The sequence below is a fragment of the Notolepis coatsorum genome (assembly GCF_963971535.1).
Source record: "Notolepis coatsorum genome assembly, chromosome: 15".
NCBI classification, from domain to species: domain Eukaryota; kingdom Metazoa; phylum Chordata; class Actinopteri; order Aulopiformes; family Paralepididae; genus Notolepis; species Notolepis coatsorum.
Genome location: NC_140179.1, coordinates 15,736,674 through 15,755,877, shown reverse-complemented (window position 1 = coordinate 15,755,877; position 19,204 = coordinate 15,736,674). Strand labels below are relative to the sequence as shown.

The 19,204-nt window shown below is 47.3% G+C and overlaps 1 protein-coding gene across 1 annotated transcript in view; it reads left to right on the top strand.

The window, feature by feature from the left end:
- The window catches only part of LOC311242199 (cytoplasmic phosphatidylinositol transfer protein 1-like), a 58,954-nt gene that overhangs the window by 12,640 nt on the left and 27,110 nt on the right, over positions 1-19,204 (top strand). Inside the window, exons 4-8 of the mRNA XM_084331154.1 lie at positions 1,352-1,423; positions 5,955-6,050; positions 8,206-8,361; positions 11,887-11,950; positions 18,957-19,077. Of these exons, the coding sequence (XP_084187280.1) occupies positions 1,352-1,423; positions 5,955-6,050; positions 8,206-8,361; positions 11,887-11,950; positions 18,957-19,033 (465 nt within the window). The 3' untranslated portion in view covers positions 19,034-19,077. The remainder of the gene's footprint in view (positions 1-1,351; positions 1,424-5,954; positions 6,051-8,205; positions 8,362-11,886; positions 11,951-18,956; positions 19,078-19,204) is intronic.

Genomic DNA, 19,204 nt, shown 5'->3' with positions numbered 1-19,204 from the left:
AAGTATCTTGTATCTTGTACTGTTTAGCACCTGGTAAGCACCTGGTTTGTGATTTTTATGACATTTACATTATTGTGTGATTTCTATGACAGCAGTGCAGTGCAGGAGCCAAGAGCAAAAGGAAAGTCACTCTGTGCTGTAACAGTGTAGGAGGATGACATCGATAATATCTCAACCTACCTGTCCACTCTGAGCGCACGCTCGTTCAACACAGGCCGACTGCCTGGGTCCCAGTGTGGCTGCTTGCAGCGTTGTAGAGACCTGTGGTATGGCTGCTATAGTGTAGAGACCTGTGGTATGTCTGCTATAGTGTAGAGACCTGTGGTATGTCTGCTATAGTGTAGAGACCTGTGGTATGGCTGCTATAGTGTAGAGACCTGTGGTATGTCTGCTATAGTGTAGAGACCTGTGGTATGGCTGCTATAGTGTAGAGACCTGTGGTATGTCTGCTATAGTGTAGAGACCTGTGGTATGGCTGCTATAGTGTTGTAGAGACCTGTGGTATGGCTGCTATAATGTAGAGACCTGTGGTATGGCTGCTATAGTGTAGAGACCTGTGGTATGGCTGCTATAGTGTAGAGACCTGTGGTATGGCTGCTATAGTGTAGAGACCTGTGGTATGGCTGCTATAGTGTAGAGACCTGTGGTATGGCTGCTATAGTGTAGAGACCTGTGGTATGGCTGCTATAGTGTAGTGGAGACCTGTGGTATGGCTGCTTGCAGCGTTGTGGAGACCTGTGGTATGGCTGCTCAGTGTTCTCGAGAATCACTCATTCAAGCGATTTCACACTTGACATACTCCCTTGGGTCCTCGGCAATACACCTGCTGAGCGTAGTGGATCAGATGAACAGACAGATAGACAGACAGATAGACAGACAGATAGACAGACAGATAGATAGACAGACAGACAGACAGATAGACATGCACACACATACACAGACAGAGATTCTTCCTTATAGTTAGAAGAGTTTTTCGTGATTCTGTGATTTCTATGATGTAATTATGTGATTTCTATGATGTGATTGTGTGATTTTTATGATGTGATTGTGTGACAACCTCTCCTGTCCTATCCTCTCTTCTCCTCCTCTCCTCTCTTCTTCTCCCCTCCTCTCTCCCTATCTTCTCTTCTCCTCTCTTCTCTTCTCTTCTCTTCTCTTCTCTTCTCTTCTCTTCTCTTCTCTTCTCTTCTCTTCTCTTCTCTTCTCCTCTCCTCTCCTCTCCTCTCCTCTCCTCTCCTCTCCTCTCCTCTCCTCTCCCCTCTCCTCTCCTCTCCTCTCCTCTCCCCTCTCCTCTCCTCCTCTCCTCTCTTCTTCTCTCCTCTCCTCCTTCTCCTTTCCTCTCCTTCCTCAGTGCTCCTTCTTTCCCAAGTTCTCCATCCATATTGAAACCAAATATGAAGACAACGGAGGAGACAATGAGAACGTAAGGAGGTCAAGACTGTGTGTCTTCATCCACTGAGTGTCTTCATCTACTGTGTCTTCATCCACTGTGTGTCTTCATCTACTGTGTCTTCATCTACTGTGTCTTCATCCACTGAGTGTCTTCATCCACTGAGTGTCTTCATCCACTGTGTGTCTTCATCTACTGTGTCTTCATCTACTGTGTCTTCATCTACTGTGTCTTCATCCACTGAGTGTCTTCATCCACTGAGTGTCTTCATCCACTGTGTGTCTTCATCTACTGTGTCTTCATCCACTGAGTGTCTTCATCCACTGTGTGTCTTGATCTACTGTGTCTTCATCCACTGAGTGTCTTCATCCACTGACATCCAGCGTGTCGAAGTGTCCTTGAGCAAGACACGTAACCCCTAATTGCCCCAGATGAGCAGGTTGGCACCTTGCATGGTCGCCTCCGCCATCGGTGTGTGAATGTGTGAATGTGAGGAACGAAATTGTAAGGCGCTTTTGATTTAAAAAAAAATGATATATAAATGCACCATTAAATTTAGGATTTTTAAAATGGTCAAGATATAATCCTGTTTCTCCATCAAACAAGTCAACTATACTTTCCCTAAACGTTCTTGTGCGACTCAGCACCCCTGATACGTTCCACCTGGTTGTTATTGGAACGCTGTCATTCTCAGATAGACTGACGCTCTTTTATCAAAAGCCTTGGTGTCACTTTTGATAGTGATTTTAAATTTGACAGACAAATTGGGTCTGTAGTAAAATGCTCCTTTTTTCAGTTGAGGCTCTTGACCAAAGATAAAGCCCTACCTCTCTGCCAATGCCCTGTATGTGGGTCTAGACCAGCTCTCCCTGTATGTGGGTCTCGACCAGCTCTCCCTGTATGTGGGTCTAGACCAGCTCTCCCTGTATGTGGGTCTCGACCAGCTCTCCCTGTATGTGGGTCTGGACCAGCTCTCCCTGTATGTGGGTCTGGACCAGCTCTCCCTGTATGTGGGTCTGGACCAGCTCTCCCTGTATGTGGGTCTAGACCAGCTCTCCCTGTATGTGGGTCTAGACCAGCTCTCCCTGTATGTGGGTCTAGACCAGCTCTCCCTGTATGTGGGTCTAGACCAGCTCTCCCTGTATGTGGGTCTCGACCAGCTCTCCCTGTATGTGGGTCTAGACCAGCTCTCCCTGTATGTGGGTCTGGACCAGCTCTCCCTGTATGTGGGTCTGGACCAGCTCTCCCTGTATGTGGGTCTAGACCAGCTCTCCCTGTATGTGGGTCTAGACCAGCTCTCCCTGTATGTGGGTCTAGACCAGCTCTCCCTGTATGTGGGTCTAGACCAGCTCTCCCTGTATGTGGGTCTGGACCAGCTCTCCCTGTATGTGGGTCTAGACCAGCTCTCCCTGTATGTGGGTCTAGACCAGCTCTCCCTGTATGTGGGTCTGGACCAGCTCTCCCTGTATGTGGGTCTGGACCAGCTCTCCCTGTATGTGGGTCTGGACCAGCTCTCCCTGTATGTGGGTCTAGACCAGCTCTCCCTGTATGTGGACCTCTCCCTGTATGTGGGTCTAGACCAGCTCTCCCTGTATGTGGGTCTAGACCAGCTCTCCCTGTATGTGGGTCTAGACCAGCTCTCCCTGTATGTGGGTCTGGACCAGCTCTCCCTGTATGTGGGTCTGGACCAGCTCTCCCTGTATGTGGGTCTAGACCAGCTCTCCCTGTATGTGGGTCTAGACCAGCTCTCCCTGTATGTGGGTCTAGACCAGCTCTCCCTGTATGTGGGTCTAGACCAGCTCTCCCTGTATGTGGGTCTAGACCAGCTCTCCCTGTATGTGGGTCTAGACCAGCTCTCCCTGTATGTGGGTCTAGACCAGCTCTCCCTGTATGTGGGTCTAGACCAGCTCTCCCTGTATGTGGGTCTAGACCAGCTCTCCCTGTATGTGGGTCTAGACCAGCTCTCCCTGTATGTGGGTCTAGACCAGCTCTCCCTGTATGTGGGTCTCGACCAGCTCTCCCTGTATGTGGGTCTAGACCAGCTCTCCCTGTATGTGGGTCTGGACCAGCTCTCCCTGTATGTGGGTCTAGACCAGCTCTCCCTGTATGTGGGTCTAGACCAGCTCTCCCTGTATGTGGGTCTAGACCAGCTCTCCCTGTGACACCTGCAGCTGGTGCAGAACGCTGCTGCACGCCTCTTGACCGGCACAAATAATGCAGGACCTCTTTAGGGGGTCTTTAATCGGCATGCAACGAACTGGGAATGCAATTGGAGCGGCACACACACACACCGGGATACACACACCGGGATACACACACACACACACACACACATGCATTGTCTTTCCTCAGTCGCCGATGCGATAGAGTCTCTGCGCCTAAGAGGCGTGAACACATCAAACCAGTACTGGCTCCCTGTTCCTTTCAGGAATGATTTAAAAATTGCGATGTTTGTGTTTAAAGCTTTAAATGGCCTGGCCCCTCAGTATCTAGCTGAACTCCTCCATGCTTGCACCCCAGCTAGAGCACTGAGGTCAGCACATAAACTGCTCTTGAATGTCCCGAGGTCGAGGCTAGAGGCAAAAGGTGATCGAGCTTTTGTGGTGGTTGCCCCTAAGTTATGGAACAGTCTTCCACTGCAAATGAGGTCTGCTGCCCAGCCCCTGGATAGTTTTAAAACACAGCTGAAGACTCACCTGTTTTTACTGGCGTTCTGAGACACTGTAAGCCATACATCCCTGGTCGTGTTGTGATTGTTTTTAATGTATTGTAGCTTTTTACTTTGTGTATACTGTATTTAGTATTTTTAGTATTTCTGTTTTTATGTGTATACTGTATTTTGTATTTTTTTGTATTTCTGTTTTTATATTTTAAAGCACTTCGGTTTGTTTTAAAGGTCCCCTATTGTAAAAATGGCCTTTTCCAGTGTTTTGCATTGTTTTCAAGCAATGTGGGGTTGTACCAACACTGACAAAATGTGAAATCCGTACTGTAAAAGTCTTGTTTGTGCAGTTCAGCTGAAACAACAACGCCCCCCACTGAAACAAGCCATTCTGAATTGACTCGATCTGTGACGTATAAGAAATCTGATCTGCACACCGTCCGCCCACAATCAACTGTGATTGGAGGAGTTAGCATGACGCTGAAAGTATGAGCAAAACGGGCAAGCAGCGAGTGGAAATAATGCGGAAGCGGTTTCGACAGCAGAGTCGCCACCTTCAGCTGTTCCACTGTCAGCACTTCCTCAAAAGTGTTCGACAGTGTTCCTAATCATTTCCGCGGCTGAGATGAGACTCTTGCTTTACCGGGAGCGCTTCTCTCCTCTCGTCTCTCCCTCTCACACACACACACACACACACACACACACTCGCCGAACGGCAGCGCTTCTCTCCTCTCGTCTCACAGACACACACACTCGCCCAACTTACGTCACATACACACTAGGGGTGGGACGATACATCGATCCAGATCGATACATCGATGTAATTATCAACGATCGAATCGGATCGATGCAATGTAATAAGATCGATTCATATCGATACTCTTATTTTGAAAATCCTGTGGCGAGTCTCATATCCGCTTAAGAACAACAGCAGTAGCTCAGTGTGTGTAGACGTTACAGCATAGCATTCTCCCTTTCTGTGTGTGTGTGTGCGCGCGTCTTTGGAAAGACCAGATGAGGTCAGAGGAGTTTGATGTTTAAATGTTATTTAAACATAAACAATATAATACATAATAAATGTAGGCCTATACATGATCATGCAACATCAACAAATTGTTGTAGGAACGGTTTGGGAGAGGGAGGTAGGGAGGGGTTTTAGGTTGTGAGTTTTGAGTTCCAAAAAATGGAGCTTAAAGTTTAAAGCTCAATATATCAAAACGTGGCACTTTACAGTGAACAGGGGGTCTATTTGTTTTTAAAACAATAGATTGATTTTCCTTTAAATGTCTGGAAGAGCTCAAAAATACAAATGTCAAATGATATTTTCGTTACCTTTTTTTAGTTGATCTAAATGTTACTGATTGTGTTAAATGGGCATATGATATCATCTCATATCGATTGCAGGCACCTGAATCTAATCTAATCGTATTGTATCGTGAGAGACTTTGTGATATCGGCAAATATCGTATCGTTGTCCAAAGAATCGATATCGTATCGTATCATGATGAAACTGGTGATTCCCACCCCTAATACACACACACACACACCCAGAGATGGAGCGGGTGTGTGTGCGCTTTGAAAAGGTTCCTCCATCCTAGCATATCTGCCAGTGCAGGTGGGTGACTGTCAATCAAAGCACATTGTGAGTATGGGCGGAGCCCAGACAAAAACGGCTTGTACTTTGGAAGGGGAGAAAGTGGTGCTCTAGATTACTTGATTAAAAATACAAAACAATGCATTTTATTGAAATAAACCTTAGATGTTCCATAGACTCACAGAAATTGTGTAAAATTGCCCAAATAGTGAACAATTGTGGACCTTTAAATGTGCTATATAAATAAAGTTGACCATGACCTTGGCTGAGGACCAGTATCACAGCAGGGTGCCGTCTTGTCTTCACAGCTGTTCAGAGAGGAGAAGGCTGACAGGGAGGTAGACGTGGATTACCTGGACATTGCCAACGACCCTTACCCTGACAGACACTACGACAGCACAGAGGTAACACCAGGGCTGCTCCTTCACGCCAATGCAACTTAAAGTCGATGCAACTTAAAGCTAACTTAAGCCTATTCTGGCTCCAGGGGTTCATCAAAGAGAAGCAAGCTATTCTTGGTCCTTGCTCCACAATGGTGGAACAAACTTCCCATCACAGTCAGGACAGCTGAAACCACCACAGTCAGGACAGCTGAAACCACCACAGTCAGGACAGCTGAAACCACCACAGTCAGGACAGCTGAAACCATCACAGTCAGGACAGCTGAAACCATCACAGTCAGGACAGACAGCTGAAACCATCACAGTCAGGACAGCTGAAACCATCACAGTCAGGACAGCTGAAACCATCACAGTCAGGACAGCTGAAACCATCACAGTCAGGACAGCTGAAACCACCACAGTCAGGACAGACAGCTGAAACCATCACAGTCAGGACAGATGAAACCATCACAGTCAGGACAGACGGCTGAAACCATCACAGTCAGAACAGACAGCGCCTGAAACCACCACAGTCAGGACAGATGAAACCACCACAGTCAGGACAGCTGAAACCACCACAGTCAGGACAGATGAAACCACCACAGTCAGGACAGCTGAAACCACCACAGTCAGGACAGATGAAACCATCACAGTCAGGACAGCTGAAACCACCATAGTCAGGACAGCTGAAACCATCAGTCAGGACAGCTGAAACCATCACAGTCAGGACAGATGAAACCACCACAGTCAGGACAGATGAAACCATCACAGTCAGGACAGCTGAAACCACCATAGTCAGGACAGCTGAAACCATCACAGTCAGGACAGCTGAAACCATCACAGTCAGGACAGACAGCTGAAACCATCACAGTCAGGACAGCTGAAACCACCACAGTTGGGACAGATGAAACCACCACAGTCAGGACAGATGAAACCACCACAGTCAGGACAGATGAAACCACCACAGTCAGGACAGCTGAAACCACCACAGTCAGGACAGCTGAAACCATCACAGCCAGGACAGACAGCTGAAACCATCACAGTCAGGACAGCTGAAACCACCACAGTTGGGACAGATGAAACCACCACAGTCAGGACAGATGAAACCACCACAGTCAGGACAGATGAAACCACCACAGTCAGGACAGCTGAAACCACCACAGTCAGGACAGATGAAACCATCACAGTCAGGACAGCTGAAACCACCAGTCAGGACAGCTGAAACCATCACAGTCAGGACAGCTGAAACCATCACAGTCAGGACAGATGAAACCATCACAGTCAGGACAGCTGAAACCATCACAGTCAGGACAGACAGCTGAAACCATCACAGTCAGGACAGCTGAAACCATCACAGTCAGGACAGCTGAAACCACCACAGTCAGGACAGCTGAAACCATCATAGTCAGGACAGACAGCTGAAACCATCACAGCCAGGACAGCTGAAACCATCACAGTCAGGACAGACAGCTGAAACCACCACAGTCAGGACAGACAGCTGAAACCACCACAGTCAGGACAGATGAAACCATCACAGTCAGGACAGACAGCTGAAACCATCACAGTCAGGACAGCTGAAACCACCACAGTCAGGACAGCTGAAACCATCACAGTCAGGACAGACAGCTGAAACCATCACAGTCAGGACAGCTGAAACCACCACAGTCAGGACAGCTGAAACCATCACAGTCAGGACAGACAGCTGAAACCACCACAGGACAGCTGAAACCATCACAGTCAGGAGAGATGAAACCACCAATATCAATCAATAGTCCATTCATTCCTACATCTACTGTACCAGAGAATTCAGACAAATGTGAGCAGTTAGAAATACGTCGCCAATGAGTCAGTCAGTTAGGGACTTGTATTATTGTAGGCCAGCCCTCTAGGTCAGTTAGGGACTTGTATTATTGTAGGCCAGCCCTCCAGGGTCCAGCCTTCCGGGTCTGCTATTGCAATATCTTGACCATTTCTACTTTATGAAGGGGCCATAACTTGTCACAAGCCTTGTTAATGGAAAACAGATGTCCCTGCCCGGTCAGCCATGGATTTGGATTGACATGGAAGATGCCTTTTGATGTCTCTGTCGACTCTTGAGTCACTCACCAGGAGTCGACCATGACAATTTGTGTGTGTCTGTGTGTGTGTGTGTGTGTGTGTGTGTTGTGTGCGTGTGTAGGACCTGCAGAGTTTCTCCTCCGTGAGGACAGGCAGAGGCCCCCTGCTGGAGGATTGGAAGCAGTGCAGCCAGCCCATCATGTGCTCCTATAAACTGGTGGGAGTGCAGTTTGAGGTGTGGGGGCTTCAGACTCGCGTGGAGCAGTTTGTACATAAGGTACCGCATGCCTTCTCAATGATGTCATGATCCACCCAATTCTATACAACATCCTTGAATCTGTGGAGGTTGTACAAAGAAACTAAATGTTGTTATTAGTTCTACCCTTGTATTGAACACACTGTTGGCGGGTGTAGCACACACCATATCTTAAATTAAACTATTTCTTTCCCTGCCTGGCTACCCGACACCCAAGAGTAAAAAAAATAAAAACCTTTACAAACTGGGCAGCACATTAGGCAGAAATAGATATTTTTGGAACTCCCTCCCCGCAGAACTCCGCAACGCCCCAACTCTGGACTCATTAAAAAAACTGCTTAAAACCCACCTCTTCAACTTGGCCTTTAACCCCTAATTTCACACTTTGTATGTTGTGTCTGTCCACTATGTTTGTTACTTTTGTTATTCCCCCCCCCCCCTATGTAAAGCGACCTTGGGTATTTTGAAAGGTGCTATATAAAATGAAGCTATTATTATTATTATTATTTTTGGACATTAAGTTGTATGGAATAGTGTAGTTGATGCCATCAGCTGATGGATGGCTGCCCTAACCTGCGCTCCTGAACCACCGAGCACCTTGTTGTCTATTTTAGTGTTTCTTTGGACTGTGTTCGCCTCCAAAGTAGCTGCTACATTCGAGATGACATGAGACTCACTGCTGAACATAAGAGATTCAATGATTACTCACCCAAACCTCTGCAGGTGAGACTAAAACTACGACCAAACCTTCCTCTCTAGTATTCTGCTGGTGAGGCTAAAACTACGACCAAACCTTCCTCTTCTCTAGTATTCTGCTAGTGAGACTAAAACTACGAGAAACCTTCCTCCTCTTCTCTAGTATTCTGCTAGTGAGACTAAAACTACGAGAAACCTTCCTCCTCTTCTCTAGTATTCTGCTAGTGAGGCTAAAAGGGGGTCAATGTCAGACTTTGCAATCAAAAGTTAGGGGGCTAATAACCCTTGCCATAATTTCAGTGCGCCCCTAACTTTTGATTGCAAGGTCTGACATTGACCCCCTTTTCAGGAGTTGACCTAGAGCCCACCAAGGTCATGCATATCAAGTTTGGTCAATGTCAGACCTTGCAATACACTGTAAGGCACTGTAAGGCTACTGTCCTGCCTCACTTCCAGTGATGAAGCTAAGCTATGCTAACGGAGCATCTATTCCCAAAGCTAAAATGCACGCACAGAGACAAAAAAGGTATGCATCTTCTTGTCTAACTCCAGGGAAGATGTTAAATAAGCTAATTTCCCAAAATAGTGGAGTTATCCTTTAAGACCGAATATTCGAAAATTCGAATTCAATCCAGTTATTCTTTTTAATAGAATGGATCATTAAAATCAAAGGGTTTATATCTTGCATCATTCACATTCTTAGCTGATGGCTGGCCATACAGGTGGCACACATATTTGCTAAGACCATCAAAGGTAGACTGGTCTAGGGTAAAACTGCTACCCAGTTCTGTAAATGCAGTCAGGTAGTCCTTTTTTTCACTGCAAAGGGCAAAACTGCCATGTACAGATCTTTGTCAATGCCAAAACTGTACAAATGTTTCTAAGGAACATTATTCCAAATGAAGGGGATGGTGTAGTGTTTTGATTGATTAACTATCTTGATAAAAATTGTGTGGGTCTATTCTTTTTCTCATTATACTATCCACTGAACTGTTTTATGTGTACAACCTCAATCTTTAGAAAATTGTACCAGCATCTTTAATATTGCAGGTTGGGAATCACAAGGTAAAGTGTTTTTGATACAAATTTGTATCATGTTCTGTAAGCTCAGACCCTACATCCACATCTTGAGCTGCAGAACACATTGGGGACCGTTTCTCAGCTCTATCCAATCGCTTTGTGTCGATAAAACGCCTATAGCAAGCAGCGTATATGCATATAACATTGTTTAGAAACATTTTTGCGAACGTTAGATGGCACGCTAACGTCACGTTAGACTGTTTACACAATGTGTTGTGGTCTGTAACTCGGCAACAAAGAGGCTGCTATTGGTCGAGCACAAGACACATGACAGAACTCGCACCAATTACATCAAATATAACTACGCGATGACCAAGTATCCGTTCGCGAGGAAAGATCTAGTCACGACGTTAAAATTATAATTGTGCAAAACCGGGTAGATTCTAAATGGAGAACTTTTTATTCCTAAATCTACACCAATAGATCTTTCACCCAGAGTGAAAATTGCGTAGTCCCCCGAGGTGGGAACGGGATGAAACGATAACAGGCTTCACCTTATGACCTATTTCACCTAAATCCCGTATTCCCACCCCCCCCCCACCTGGGGTATCATTGGAAAGCTACACTCATTGGCTACAACACTGACCAATAATTCTCACCATCAGCGGATGATTGGCAGTTCTGGAGCGCCAGGAGTCCGGGGTGGTCATCTGACACGCGCACATAAAAAGACGCTCACCTGACATGTTTTCAGGTAACTCGAGAACCGAGGCACGGATTTGGTCGTTCGAACGGCAACAAATCGATCTTTAATTCGGTAATATATATGTTCTGCGAAAAATGCAGCCCGAGCCGCTAGATGCTCGCAAAGTGCCGTGCCTTTGTGCGTTCCACCCACGGGCACGTCGGCCCGAATACGGGCCATTGCATGTTAAGAGGTTCTACACTACTAGCAAGTATTCCATACAAAGTAATGTCCAAAAATCAGAACTATCCCTTTAACCGGAGTACTTCAAATTACAAATAGCAAGGCCTACATATATATTTTTTCCTCAGTGCCTAAATAACACCTCAGACTGCTCCATACAAACACTAGGCACAACTCGTATAGGTCACCTTTAATGACTTCCAGCCCAGAACTCCACAACAGTGGAGACAACACTATGTCTAGTTCACATTTGAGAGCTAATTCTTTGAATTCGACTCTCCCAACACATTATCCCTGTGACTAGGGCTGCGACTAGAGCTGTGACTAGAGATGTGACTAGATGTGACTAGAGCTGTGACTAGAGCTGTGACTAGAGCTGTGACTAGAGCTGTGACTAGAGCTGTGACTAGAGGAGTGACTAGAGCAGTGACTAGAGCTGTGACTAGAGGAGTGACTAGAGAAGTGACTAGAGGAGTGACTAGAGCTGTGACTAGAGCAGTGACTAGAGCTGTGACTAGAGCAGTGACTAGAGCTGCGACTAGAGGAGTCTCTCTTTGTCTTGTCTGGTTATAAAGAATGTCTCTCTTTGTCTCGTCTGGTTATAAAGAATGTCTCTTTGTCTCGTCTGGTTATAAAGAATGTCTCTTTGTCTCTGTCAGGTTATAAAGAATGTCTCTTTGTCTCGTCTGGTTATAAAGAATGTCTCTTTGTCTCGTCTGGTTATAAAGAATGTCTCTTTGTCTCGTCAGGTTATAAAGAATGTCTCTTTGTCTCTGTCAGGTTATAAAGACTGTCTCTTTGTCTCGTCTGGTTATAAAGAATGTCTCTCTTTGTCTCGTCTGGTTATAAAGAATGTCTCTTTGTCTCGTCTGGTTATAAAGAATGTCTCTTTGTCTCGTCAGGTTATACGGGACATCCTGCTGGTGGGACACAGACAGGCCTTCGCTTGGGTCGACGAGTGGTTCAGTAAGTATCCAGTATTGAACACGAGGGCTGCCAGTGAATGCAATATTTTTTTTTTTAACAAATTAATCGCATAATTTGCTTGCGTTAATCGTGTTAGCATGTAGCTAAATGGACATTCACCCGCTCACTCATCATCACACACTTCATGGCGGAGGTAACCATGCCAACCTGCCCCGTCAGAGAGAGAAGTCGATACTCGCAGGTGAAGAAAGAGGCTTCATTAACCCGTTCATGTTCCCACGCAGAGGGAGTCCGTCACCACATTGCCCTTATTTGGGCGTGAGAGGTCTATTGTGTGTCACAATTCAAAACCCACGATGCAGCGGCTGGGTGGCGCAGCGGACATTACGCTCGTCAACAACACAAGAGACACGGGTATCGAATCCGGCTGTCAGCGTTGCCTCCGGCTTGGGCCGGCCGTCATACTGACTCATTTGGCAGAGTCAGCGGGAGGGGAGTTGATGGGTGGTAATCTGGTCGTTGTAAACAGCGACTCCTACAGGTCGGTCAGGGCGCTTGCACAGCAAGGACAGGAAAATGGTGAGGGTAGTGTGAGCCTCCCACACGTTACACCTCGCCAATGAGAGTCCGTGCTGGCAGGTGAAAAGATGTGACTGGCTGCCTCCACATGTATCGGAGGGGACATGTAATGGGCTTCTATCCTCCCTACGACCGGCCAGTGGGGGGCACATGCAAGCAACGATCAAGACAGGGGAGGGGGGAATTGGCACGGCTAAATTGGGATGGGAGAAAAAATATTTAAACATAATGAGAGAGATGATAGATAATACTTATATTAGGCAATAAGCAGTATTTGTACATGACCAGCCCTTGTGAGTGTGACTGTGTGTTAGAGAGAGAGAGAGAGAGAGAGATCCTGTCCAGGTGATTTATGATTGGAAGAAGATTTCAGTATGTGGATCAGGGAATGTGAGAGACCTTGTGTTGTGCCTGTGTGTGTGTGTCCACCATGTTGGCTGGAGGACTGGGGTCACGAGGAGCTAAAATAGCCAGAGGGTGAGAGAGGTGCTGACTCTCTGACATCACACGGGGGGGGGGGGGGTGCTGAGTCTCTGACATCACACAGGGGGAGCTGGAGAGGGGGGGGGGGGCAGGTTGACCTGTGGTACACCCCACCGTCTACACAGCAGGGTGGGTTGGATGAGGGGGGGGGGGGTGCAGTCATTATACAGCAGGGTGGGTTGGATGAGGGGGGGCGGGCAGTCATTACACAGCAGGGTGGGTTGGATGAGGGGGGGGCAGTCATTATACAGCAGGGTGGGTTGGATGAGGGGGGGGGGGCAGTAATTATACAGCAGGGTGGGTTGGATGAGGGGGGGGGCAGTCATTACACAGCAGGGTGGGTTGGATGAGGGAGGGGGGGGGTGCAGTCATTATACAGCAGGGTGGGTTGGATGAGGGGGGCCAGTCATTACACAGCAGGGTGGGTTGGATGAGGGGGGGCAGTCATTACACAGCAGGGTGGGTTGGATGAGGGAGGGGGGGGGTGCAGTCATTATACAGCAGGGTGGGTTGGATGAGGGGGGGGGCAGTCATTACACAGCAGGGTGGGTTGGATGAGGGGGGGGCAGTCATTACACAACAGGGTGGGTTGGATGAGGGGGGGGGGCAGTAATTATACAGCAGGGTGGGTTGGATGAGGGGGGGGCAGTCATTACACAGCAGGGTGGGTTGGATGAGGGGGGGGGCAGTAATTATACAGCAGGGTGGGTTGGATGAGGGGGGGGCAGTCATTACACAGCAGGGGGGGTTGGATGAGGGGGGGCAGTAATTATACAGCAGGGTGGGTTGAATGAGGGGGGGGCAGTCATTACACAGCAGGGGGGGTTGGATGAGGGGGGGCAGTCATTACACAGCAGGGTGGGTTGGATGAGGGGGGGGTGCAGTCATTACACAGCATGGTGGGTTGGATGAGGGGGGGGGGCAGTCATTACACAGCAGGGTGGGTTGGATGAGGGGGGCCAGTCATTATACAGCAGGGTGGGTTGGATGAGGGGGGGGCAGTAATTATACAGCAGGGTGGGTTGGATGAGGGGGGGCAGTCATTACACAGCAGGGTGGGTTGGATGAGGGGGGGGCAGTAATTATACAGCAGGGTGGGTTGGATGAGGGGGGGGCAGTCATTACACAGCATGGTGGGTTGGATGAGGGGGGGGCAGTCATTACACAGCAGGGTGGGTTGGATGAGGGGGGGGCAGTCATTATACAGCAGGGTGGGTTGGATGAGGGGGGCAGTCATTATACAGCAGGGTGGGTTGGATGAGGGGGGGGCCAGTCATTATACAGCAGGGTGGGTTGGATGAGGGGGGCCAGTCATTATACAGCAGGGTGGGTTGGATGAGGGGGGGGGCAGTCATTATACAGCAGGGTGGGTTGGATGAGGGGGGCAGTCATTACACAGCAGGGTGGGTTGGATGAGGGGGGGGGGGGTCAGTAATTATACAGCAGGGTGGGTTGGATGAGGGGGGCCAGTCATTATACAGCAGGGTGGGTTGGATGAGGGGGGGGCAGTCATTACACAGCAGGGTGGGTTGGATGAGGGGGGGCAGTCTTTATACAGCAGGGTGGGTTGGATGAGGGGGGGGGCAGTCTTTATACAGCAGGGGGGTTTGGACAGGGGGTATTGTGTGTGCGTGTGTTATAGGCCTGTCCCCGACTAAGGATTTGTATAGTCGACTTTGATTGGCCGAAATGTTGGGGGGGGGGGGGGTCATTCCATTTGGGCTGTGGGGGGTGCTTAATGTCTGAAGGAGTCGACTGAAGGCTTCTTGTCCTCTGCGAAAGCATGCAATTGGTTTTTGAATTGATTGAAAATTGTATTAACAGATTGCAGAATGGGTACAATACAGTACGGTTCAATACACACAATTGTTAAGGGGATGCAGACCAGAGAAAGACTTTCGTCTTGTTTACATCAGGGTCCCCCATTTTCAATTCATCATAACATATGACATACATGACATACAGATAGACAGTACTGCTACATATATACATTTATGACATACCAGATTTACAAATACAGTACTGTTTGTGATACAAAAATAGTCTAAAAAAGAGGGTATATACATTTGACGAAAAAACTGTACATTGGAGGAGGTTGGTAGGTGGGGGGGGGGGGGGGAAACTGCACATTGGAGGAGGTTGGGTGGGGTGGGGGAGAAACTGTACATTGGATTATCGACGAAACCTTACTTGGTCCCAAGAAGAGGGTCTCATGTATTATTGGATTTAATAGGACATTTACTGTACATTGGAGGGGGTTGGGTTAGGACATTTACAGGGGCCAGTTTCGAATTGCAGTCTCTCGTAGGTGCTCTTTGAGAGTGGTTTTGAAAGTGGGTAGTGATTCACATTCCTTTACAGCTGTGGGTAGGGCGTTCCACATTGATGTGGCATAATTGCAAAACGTGTTTAGTCCCTTGTTTGAGCCGAATCTGGGTTTAACATGATTTGTGGAGCTCCCTCTGGTGTTGTGGTCGTGGTATTCACTGACCTTTGGGAAGTATTTTGACATGTACATGGGTACCTTAGTCGTGTAGTGTATGTTGTAGACCAGGCCCATTGCAAGTTGCTGTACTCTGTCGTCTACTCTAAGCCATCCTAGGTTGTCAAAATGGGCAGGGGTGAGGTGGGTTCTAGGAGTAAGGTCAAGCAGTAGTCTGACCAGTTTGTTTTGTGATGTTTGTAATTTTGTTTTTAGCGCCTTTGAGGTGCTTTGGTACCATGAGGTGCAAGCATAGTCGTAGTACCCTTGAATGAGTGCTCCTGCCAGAGTCTTCAGGGTATTCTTGTTTACCAGAGAGGAGATCCGTTACAAGAATCTAGTTCGTGGGTTGACTTTTTTTTATTACATTGGATGCCATTTTGTCACAGGAAAGATTTGCCTCTAGGATGGAACCTAGGTAGGTAATTTCATCTTTCCTTGTGACAATATTGTCACCCACTGTAACTGAGAAGCCGTCGGTCTTGTTGAGTTTGTTATTTGAACGGAAGAGAATGGACTCTGTTTTACCCAGGTGTAATGATAGTTTGTTATCAGCGAGCCAGGTGCAGATTTTGCCTAGTTCCGAGCTGAGGGTTTTTTCAACCTGTAACTTGTTCTTGTCAGAGACCAGCAGGGCTGAGTCGTCCGCGAACAGGAACAAGTTGCAGTCACAAGCTGACGACATGTCATTTGCATAAATTAGGAACAGTAGCGGTCCTAGTATGCTTCCTTGTGGAACACCACAGCTCACTGTGAGGGGGGGATACCGTTTACCTCCACCATCTGTTCTCTCCCCTCCAGGTAGGATTGCATCCAGCTCACTGATAGACTATCAAAAGCAATTGCTTTTAGCTTGTCAATCAGAATGGAGTGTCGAAGGCCTTTTGTAGGTCCAGCATGACCATGCCGCAGTATTTGCCCACGTCCACCTCTTGTTTGATGTGGTAGTTCAAATAGATGGATACATCTTGATATGTCTAGTGTGTGAAATTCTCTTTCAGTGCTTCTGTGCCTGTTTTCTTAGGCAGTTAGCCTCGCTGGTATGTGCGCCATTAAGGCGCTCCCATAGTCCAGCAGACTGTACACAGAGCAGACTCCGCGGAGGTCCGCGCGGACTCTTGAGCTTTGATCTCAGCGGACAGCAGACCCACAGGTGCGAAGCTCCGATTTTCTGAGGCGCGGACATCCGCGCCGCTGACTTGATGTCACACAAAACGCTGTTCGGCGTTTTTGGTTGACATCGAACTGCATTTAATGTGACGCCGATCTGCATTTTACTCTGACCACTCGCTCGTGCCAAGAGAGATGTTTGAATGGCTTTTCTAAATGAAGTGTGTAAAATTGCCAGTTTTATTTCGAAATATTGGAAACGGAGATAACATAGAATGTTATCTCCGTTTCCAATATTTTGAAATAAAACTGGTGCTTTTATTTCATGCAATGCGTGTTTGTCATTTCAGCACCACGCGCTGTCACCTCAAGCCTATATACCTGTTATTCAAGTGTGTAAAACTGCTCCTTTTATTATCGAAATATTGGAAACGGAGATAACATACTCTTTATTTTGACATCGGATGACGACGACATGACAGAAGTTGAACAGCGTGGGGACAATTGTGTAAACTGGCGCGGCATGTAGGAAATTGGTCCGCGGAGGTCCGCTCGACTATGAAAGCTCAAGAGTCCGCGCGGACCTCCGCGGAGTCTGCTCTGTGTACAGTCTGCTGGACTATGGGAGCGCCTTTAGTGTTAGCCATGCTTCTAGGCCTCTTTGCTTTTGGAAATAATGATTAAAAAAATGTATAATAATAATTGTAATCTTTAAAAAATATATATATATATTTGACTAAGAGGTTGGCAGTCGACTACGGCTCCTTTCGATCGATTAGTTGACTATTCGACTATTCGAGGTCAGCCCTAGGCACAGAGGGAAGAGGGAGGGAGGGTGGAAGTGGGTTTGGAGGAAACATAGAGCTGGGTGTCGTCCGCGTAACAGTGGAAATTGATGTTGTATTTACGGAGAATCAGACCAAGTGGGAGGAGGTAGATGATGAAGAGGTTATATGTGTGTGCAGATATATGTCGGTCTATAACAGCCATAACTAGGTCCTTCCTTTTGTACAGTCAGCCACAATGACACATGCTGTTGAAAAAGATCATTGAAAACACTTATTGGCCAGAATTTCCCCCAAAAAAACAAACCTGGCAACCAGTGGGTGGGTGGCTGCTGGAAGCCAGTTAAACAGCTGCTGGAAGGACCCTATATCCAGGCAGCTGCTGTCAGCCGGTGTCAAATCACATTAGGACTCCCTTCATATCCAGCCTGCATGACAGTCAGTCACAGATTCACTTTACTGGACTCTTTTAAAGCAGGCCTGAAAACCTTCTTATTTCAAAAGGCCTTTGATTGCTAGCTATTTCTTGAATTTTTTATCCACTTTTTCTCCTTATTTTCTATTTTTCTCCCATCCCAATTTCGTGTTTCCAATTCTCCCCTCCCCTGTCTTGAACGTTGCTCGACTATGCCTCCCACTGGTCGGTTGTAGGGAGGATAGAAGCCCTCCGGTACACGAGGAGGCAGCCTGTCACATCTTTTCTCCTGCCAGCGCGGACTCTCAGTGGCGAGGTGTAACGCATGGGAGGCTCACACTACCCCCGCCACTTCCTGTCTCTGCTGTGCAGGCATCCCCCAACCGACCTGTAGGAGTCGCTGTCCACAACGTCCAAATACCACCCATCGACTTCCACCCGCTGGCTCTGCCAATTGAGCCAGTACGACGGCCGGCCCAAGCCGGAGGCAATGCTGACACACGGATTTGAGACCGGAGTCTCTTGCATTGGTGACGAGCGCAATGTCCACTGCGCCACCCAGCCGCCCCCGATTGCTAGCTATTTCTTGTAATAAATCTTTTTCTTGTGCTGTTATTTTGAATTTTCTGTTTATACTATGTTTTTAACTGTTTTATTTACATTTTATTTGTATTCTGTATTTTATTTTATTATTAATCATTATTAAAAGAAATTAACTGTTTTAACACTGTAGCACTTTGGGATCCTAGTGAACTATTATTATTATTATTATTATTATTACTGCAGTTTTGATGTTGTACCATATTCCTTTATTGATCCACTTGGGGAAATCCGGCGTAATAGCAGCATGGGGAAGGGGAGGTACAGGTTCATGGTAATAGTAGAAGACATGATACAGGTCATAAAATTATAGTACAGTAGTAGTAGTAGTAGTAGTAGTAAAAAAAATAGGCAGTGTAAACAATATAACTATAATTAAGTATGAGCAAGTTGGCAGTGTGAATAAGTCGAGGTGCAGATGAGGGTCTGTATGCCCTCTCTGTATGTTATATTTGCATTACAATAAATAGATATTTAGACACTATAATCTAAATAATATGCTACGAGTAAGTAAGTATATGGCTCTCAAGTCCTGTGTGTGTGTGTGTGTGTGTGTATTCTGTGTGTGTGTGTGTGTGTGTGTGTGTGCAGACATGAGTCTGGAGGACGTCAGGTCTTACGAGGACCAGATGCACGTGGCGACCAATCAGAAGCTCCAGGGGACGTAGCTCCTCCCATGCAGAGCAGACACATCAGAGCGCGGAGCAGGACGGTGGGTCTGTGTGTGTGTGTGTACTTGTATTTCTATACTACAGGGGACACTGACCTGTTTATACACTGAGCTCTACAGGGAGGTGTAGTGGTTACTTCCTGGTCTACAGGGAGGTGTAGTGGTTACT